Genomic DNA, 7,500 nt, shown 5'->3' on the forward strand with positions numbered 1-7,500 from the left:
ACACACTCACACACACACACACACACACACACACACACTCACACACACACACACACACACTCTTACCTGACCTCTTCCTGAGAGCTTACACACCTTCACATTCACTCACACACACACACACACACACACACACACACACACACACACACACACACACTCTTCTAACCCTAACCCTAGCCCAACCCTAACCCACCCCAAGCCCAACCCAAGCCCAACCCAAGCCCAACCCTAACCCACTTAAGCCTGTGCGTTACGGACCCCTTTACCCTAACCCCAAACCTAACCTTAACCCTAACCCATTGTGCATTACAAACCCCTGTATTCTCTGGCACAGGCAAGTCAAATTAGTGTCTGTTGTGTGTGTGTGTGTGTGTGTGTGTTCAAGGTTTGGGTTAGTGTTTGGGTCGGTAGGATTACTTTCCCCCCGTTGTGTTGCTGGGTTCTGTGTGGTGTGGGCAGATGCGGCGTCGGCCGTGCAGAGCCATGCCAACGCCATGCCAACGCCTCCTGTGATATGTGCCAACGCCTCCTGTGATATGTGCCAACGCCTCCTGTGATATGTGCCAGGGCTGCAGCAGCTGGGACATGCCGCTCAGTAGCTCAAGCCCTCTCTGTTCACCGTGGCGCGCCTGTTCTCACACAAAGACCCCTCTATTACTCCTCCGCATAGTACGGCTGTGTGTGAAAAACATCACCTGTTTTAATCACTCACATCAATCTCTGATGTGCCCGGTCATCAAACATGTGCCTCTCTCTCTCTCTCTCTCTATCTCTGTCTCTCTTTCTCTCTCTGTCTCTCTCTCTGTCTCTCTCTCTCTCTCTGTCTCTGTCTCTCTTTCTCTCTCTTTTTCTCTGTCTCTCTCTTTTTCTGCCTAAACGATGACACTGCTTTATTTCCCACCAACTGTGTCCAGTGTTGGAACAGCACCAAACATTTCATACTATCATTGTCCATCACTGGCCACCGCATGCACTCCCTGCTGTGACAGACAGACAAATGGGCCCTCTCAGAGAGACACATGTGGCTTGCCATCCCTTCCTCTTGTGTGTGTGTGTGTGTGTGTGTGTGTGTGTGTGTGTGTGTGTGTGTGTGTGTGTGTGTGTGAAAGTAATAACCAGTCATCAAAAAATTATGTTGGATGAGTTACCGGTACTTTAACACTGCGTTTATAAGTCTGCAGATTCTGGTATTCTTTTTTACTGGAAATGTGCATAGCAACCTGGAAATGTGTATAGCAACCTGGCTAGATCACTTAGATGCCTAGATGAGGGCTGTTGTAGAGCTCTTGCATAAAACATTAATCATTGTCCTGAACTTGGTGGGAAGAGTGAAAATTACTGATTATCACAGATGTTACAGTTTTTCTCAGTCGCGTTGGTGCTTTTCTCACATCACTATTAACATTTGCACAGCAGTTAGTGCATTTCTCAAAACAATTAGTGCAAACTGCAAAACCTAGTGGATAACCTGCAAAAGCATGTCACTTGCTCAAAATGGATAGTCCATACCACAAAAGCAAGTATTCATGTCAATGAAACTGCCAGTGTCATCAAAATTAGAAGTCTTGACACCATTGTTTATGAACAAGATAGTCAAATGGCTTTGTCATGTTTTCATTATGACAGTTTATTCTCTCAGTGTTTTCCAAAGCAAAAAAAATGTCAGAACTCGGTGACACTACCTGAATATGCTCAAGACAGCACTATACAGTACTTGTACAGCCATTTGAAAATTACAGTAAAGTTACACATTGCTGTAGTTAGAGGAGTAAGTGAGTATAAGACACTGAATATGTACGTTTCACATTTTTACTGTATATGCTCATTGCAATTCTACAGCATTGTGACAGAATTTGATAACTAGTTCAACAATTTTGTATATAATGACTCAAATAAGTTCATTTTCACTGACATGACATAAGCAAATGATAATGTTATAAAACAGCAGAGAATTGTATGAAAGCAACATGTCCAAAAGCATTTGCAATTTGTTCAGAGGAAGGAGAAATTGCTACTATGATGTGCACAAATGACTAAATGTTGTGGAGGTTGAACTAATAGTTATGAGAATTTTCATTCTGATCTGAGAAAAGCACCAAAGCGACTGAGAAAAACTGTAAATGTATTTTTAATTGTGCTTTCAGCAGCCAACATGCCGAGCAGTATTTTTATTCATCTAATATCCGGTGTTTTTTGCCATAAATCTTTTACAGGCTTTTTCGGTGAGCGTGTATGTAAGTTGGTTGGAATGCTTTCATTTTGATTTGACTTGACTGAGCGAGAGAGGGATTGGTGCTGGAGGGGGGCAGGTCTGGAGGGGAGCGCTTGGTTCCCATTCAGGCTCTTGATCCATGCACACACAAACACATGAATCAGGCCATCCCTGGCCAAAGCACGGGCTGAAATAGCCCAGGCCCTCCTGCAGAGGCTGACAGATAGATGGAGAAGACAACGTGAAGAAAAGCAGGATTACAGCCCATAATTATGCACATGAGCTGCTCTGAGCCAACACAGGGGCGCTCCACCACCATGTTTCTACCTCCATGCTTTAGTTTCACCACTGAACTATACGCCTGCAATCAGGGATAGATAGATAGATAGATACATAGATAGACAGATAGATAGATAGATAGATAGATAAATAAATAGATAGATAGATAGATAGATAGATAAATAGATAGACAGATAGATAGATAGATAGATAGATAGATAAATAAATAGATAGATAGATAGATAGATAAATAGATAGACAGATAGATAGATAGATAGATAAATTGATGGGTGGGTAGATAGATAGATAGATAGATAGATAGATAGATAGATAGATAGATACCTGATGCCCCCTGTTTGCCCCCTGATGCCCCCTGTGCCAATACTCAATTACTGTGTTGATTCTCTTTGTTCTGATTCATTTTGTAAATTATGTGTTCTGATTCCCTGTGTAGATGATCTGTGTTCTGATTCCCTGTGTAGATGATCTGTGTTCTGATTCCCTGTGTTCTGATTCTTTGTGTTGATTCTCATTGTTCTCATTCTCTGTGCTAATTCTCAGTGAAGATGTGGATGTTGAGCTTGTCTAATGTGAACCAAACTCTTGTCGGCCTGCAGGGCCTATCTGGATGTGAAGGAACTGAAGGAGATCTTAAACCTGGATGGGTCCACGCACCTCAACGTCTTCTTTGCCAACTCCTCTGATGAAGACCTAGCCGGTGTTGCCACCTGGCCGTGGGACAAGGAGGCCTTGACACATTTGGGTACGGAGCAAACCTTCTGTTTTCCCTTAGCAATGGTTGAGTGGGTAGGACGCAAGTGTTATCCTTTCCTTCTAGGAGGCTGAGTTTGGGGAACAAGTGTTTTTCCCTTAGTGGAAATTGATTGTAAGGAGTGAGTGTTCTTCCCTTGGGGCAGTTTAAACCCTGGGAGAGAGTTGACTTTTGCCAGATAGGAAGCAAGTGTTCCTGCCTCAGTAAAGGTTAATTGTAGGAAGTGATTGTTCTTCTCTCAGGCAGTTTGAGCGTAAAGAGGGAGTGATCATCATCCCTTCAGGATAAGAAGTGAGTCTTCTTCTCTTTAGCCAACCAGGTTTTGTCCCAATTTTAGCCCAGAGACAGTCAGACCCAACAAACTTTAGAATCAGGCTGAATTCTCATCCAATTTGTTGTGCAGTTTGAGGCTCATGATGGCCTATTAGAAGATGTCACAGTGTTCTGGCTTCAGGTCGGATTGCTGGCATTTTGCCAATTTTGGCATCGCTTGCAGCAATCACAACCGACTGAAACATGTAGTGAGTTGCCATGTCGTGTGCAACTATGAAAAATTGCAGTGTCTGTTTGCCTGGCTTTAGTGGAGGTTAAATGTAGGAAGCGAGAGTTCTCCCATTCTAGAGTTCTTCTTCCATTCCATGTAGGAAGCCAGAGTTCTCTTCCCATTCTATGTTGGAAGCGAGAGTTCTCCTCCCATTCTAGAGTTCTCCTCCCATTCTATGTAGGAAGCCAGAGTTCTCCTTCCATTTTTTGAAGCTGAGTTACTGTAAGTGGACAAAGTTTCACTTAAGTGGAGTTTGAACTTAGAGAGGGATAGATATAATGCCTTCAGGGTAGGAAGCAAGTGTTCTCTCCCTTAGTGAAGGTTGTGTGTAGGAAGTGAAACACTGTGTGTGACACTCTGTTACAATTACATACATTTTACATTTTGTTATTTGGACAATGCCTCCATTCAAAGCAACTTAAAACTAAGAGTTGCAAAATTTTATGAAGATACATTGAAATAATACACTCAGGGCCAGATGCACTAACGCGTTTGCGCCCACTTCAGGCGTATTTGTTTCGCAACGTGCGTATAAAATCATTGCGAGGTATGTACAAACAGGCCGCAATGATGTAAAAGCGCAAACCGCCTGTCACGGGAGCTGAACATGGCTAATTGCATTTTTCGTGTCATGCATATGCATTCATGGGAGGATCCAGGGGAAAGTGGGAGTTTAGCGTAAAAAGATGGGAGGGGAAGAGTAAAGAGCGCCTAGTTATGTATTCCGCGGTATGTACAAAAACTGCTCCTGAAAGCGCACGCCTATTCTGCGCCTAAATACTTCCGCCTTGTAAAAGCTGGTGTTAATCCAAATTGCAGTTCAATGTGTCAATAAGAGAACCTTTCAAAGACAACAGAATCGCTATTTAGAGCACCAGTTTTGTAAGTATTTGTACTATCAAAAGCAACCTTAACTTTCGTTGGCCTTTTAAATGTCTTACTTTCACTTTCACGTCATTCACTTAAACTTTCCTACTTGCTAGATTTGACCAATTTTCCATAGCCTACGTGCACAAGTACTTTGAGTAAAACTACTGATCTTCATATCTCCCTGCTTGTTGACATCTTATCATGTATGGTATAATTTCATGATCGCCAGAGAAAGGCGCAGTTTACACTAGTTTGATAAATACGACGGAAACTTGGGTCTGACAGCGTTCGCAATCTGCGGTTTGTCCATGACGCTGATAACGCTACGTTTGCAAATGTACGTACATCTGGCCCTCAGTGTTTACCAGGCTTTTGCACACAAACAAATCTGTAGTTTTGTTTGTGTTTTTTCATTCCGTCAAAAACAGAATACTGCAGTAGGAAACATCATTCACTGCTACTACAATGATGCGAAAAACGTAGAATAGTGAAATTAGATTTCCTAATTTCCCTAGTCTCTAAAAATCAAATTTCAGTGGTCAGGGACCAAGTGGAATATCAGAAGGCTGTGAATTCAATCCAACAGTGACACCACTGAGAAAGGTGCTCAACCCCACATTACTCCAGGGCCTGTCTCTGTAATTAGTCCACTGTAAGTCACTGTCCACTGTAAGTAATGTAACGTAACCTAATGTAACGTCACCTATTGCACTGTAACCTAATGTAACGTAACCTATTGCACTGTAACGTAACCTAATGTAACGTAACCTATTGCACTGTAACCTAATGTAACGTAACCTAATGTAACGTAACCTAATGTAACGTAACCTATTGCACTGTAACGTAACCTAATGTAACGTAACCTATTGCACTGTAATCTAATGTAACGTAACCTAATGTAACGTAACCTATTGCACTGTAACCTAATGTAATGTAACCTAATGTAACGTAACCTATTGCACTGTAACCTAATGTAACATAACCTAATGTAACGTAACCTAATGTAACGTAACCTATTGCACTGTAACCTAATGTAACGTAACCTATTGCACTGTAACCTAATGTAATGTAACCTAATGTAACGTAACCTATTGCACTGTAACCTATTGCACTGTAACCTAATGTAACGTAACCTAATGTAACGTAACCTAATGTAACGTAACCTAATGTAATGTCTTGTTACTTGGTCCAGGTGGGATCGTGCTGAACCCTTCCTTTTATGGCACCTTTGGTCACTCCCACACCATGATCCACGAGATCGGTCACAGCCTGGGCCTCTACCATGTGTTCCGCGGCATCTCGGAAGTGGAGTCCTGCAACGACGCGTGCCTGGAGACCGAGGCGTCGATGGAGACGGGCGACTTGTGCGCCGACACCAACCCCACACCCAAACACAAGCACTGCCGTGACCCTGAGCCAGGCAACGAGACCTGCGCCAGCCAACACTTCACACACACACCCTTCAACAACTACATGAGCTACGCAGGTAGGACTGGTGATCAAAATACACACACAGACACACACACACACACACACACACACGCACACACACACACACACATAATATGAGCTACGCCAGTGTGTTCGGGGACCAGAAGACAAAAGGGACTATCTCAGGCTTTTCCGTATCACATAATCAGATGATCAAATCCCTTCATAAAGGAGTCGTTTGATTTCTCGATCCCTGAGTGTTTATCAGATAATCCCGAGTCCACTCTTTTATTGGGGAACTAAATTTAGGTGATGATTAGGTCATGTTTTCCATGCTCTGTCAGAGCGGCGTTCTGAGATGTGCTCGTGGTTATTCTGGTCTGTCCTTGTTAAGTCCCGCCCCTTCCACAGTAGTGTTCCAAATGATAGTACGAAGCATATGGGACATCATCGTACAACACATGTACTGTGTGTGTGTGAGGTAGTGCACTTATGACTGCTGTGTGTGTGTGTGTGTGTGTGAGGAAGTGCACTTCTGACTGCTGTGTGTGTGTGTGTGTGTGTGTGAGGAAGTGCACTTCTGACTGCTGTGTGTGTGGAAGTGCACTTCTGACTGCTGTGTGTGTGAGGAAGTGCACTTCTGACTGCTGTGTGTGTGTGTGTGTGAGGAAGTGCACTTCTGACTGCTGTGTGTGTGTGTGTGTGTGTGTGTGTGTGTGTGTGTGTGTGTGAGGAAGTGCACTAATGACTGCTGTGTGTGTGTGAGGAAGTGCACTTATGACTGGTGTGTGTGTGAGGAAGTGCACTTATGACTGCTGTGTGTGCGTGTGTGTGTGAGGAAGTGCCCTTATGACTGGTGTGTGTGTGAGGAAGTGCACTTATGACTGCTGTGTGTGTGTGTGTGAGGAAGTGCACTTATGACTGCTGTGTGTGTGTGAGGAAGTGCACTTATGACTGCTGTATGTGTGTGTGTGTGTGTGTGAGTGAGGAAGTGCACTTATGACTGCTGTGTGTGTGTGTGTGTGTGAGTGAGGAAGTGCACTTATGACTGCTGTGTGTGTGTGTGTGTGTGAGTGAGGAAGTGCACTTATGACTGCTGTGTGTGTGTGTGTGTGTGAGTGAGGAAGTGCACTTCTGACTGCTTGCTTGCTCCCCAGACGACGACTGCACCAACTCTTTCACACTGAACCAAGTGGCGCGCATGCACTGCTACCTGGACCTCATCTACCAGACCTGGCAGCCGGCCTACAAGCCACCTCCCGTGCCTCTAGCGCCCCAAGTGGTGGAACAGGAGCATGACGCCATCACCCTGGAGTGGTTTCCCCCCATCTCAGGACACTTCTACGACAGGTGATATGAACTGAACTGGGCAGAGGGGAGATACACACACAC

At 44.1% G+C, this 7,500-nt stretch overlaps 1 protein-coding gene across 1 annotated transcript in view; it reads left to right on the forward strand.

Moving 5' to 3' along the window:
• pappaa (pregnancy-associated plasma protein A, pappalysin 1a) overlaps window positions 1–7,500 on the forward strand; it is a 209,025-nt gene that overhangs the window by 20,392 nt on the left and 181,133 nt on the right. Inside the window, exons 3-5 of the mRNA XM_076283455.1 lie at window positions 3,109–3,254; window positions 5,870–6,163; window positions 7,266–7,458. Coding sequence (XP_076139570.1) covers window positions 3,109–3,254; window positions 5,870–6,163; window positions 7,266–7,458 — 633 coding nt within the window. The remainder of the gene's footprint in view (window positions 1–3,108; window positions 3,255–5,869; window positions 6,164–7,265; window positions 7,459–7,500) is intronic.

The sequence above is a fragment of the Alosa pseudoharengus genome, unplaced genomic scaffold, assembly GCF_046254945.1.
Source record: "Alosa pseudoharengus isolate Yale_2024_CS ecotype anadromous, Long Island Sound unplaced genomic scaffold, YU_APseudo_1.1 YU_APseudo_1.1_scf_14, whole genome shotgun sequence".
Taxonomy (NCBI): Eukaryota; Metazoa; Chordata; class Actinopteri; order Clupeiformes; family Clupeidae; genus Alosa; species Alosa pseudoharengus.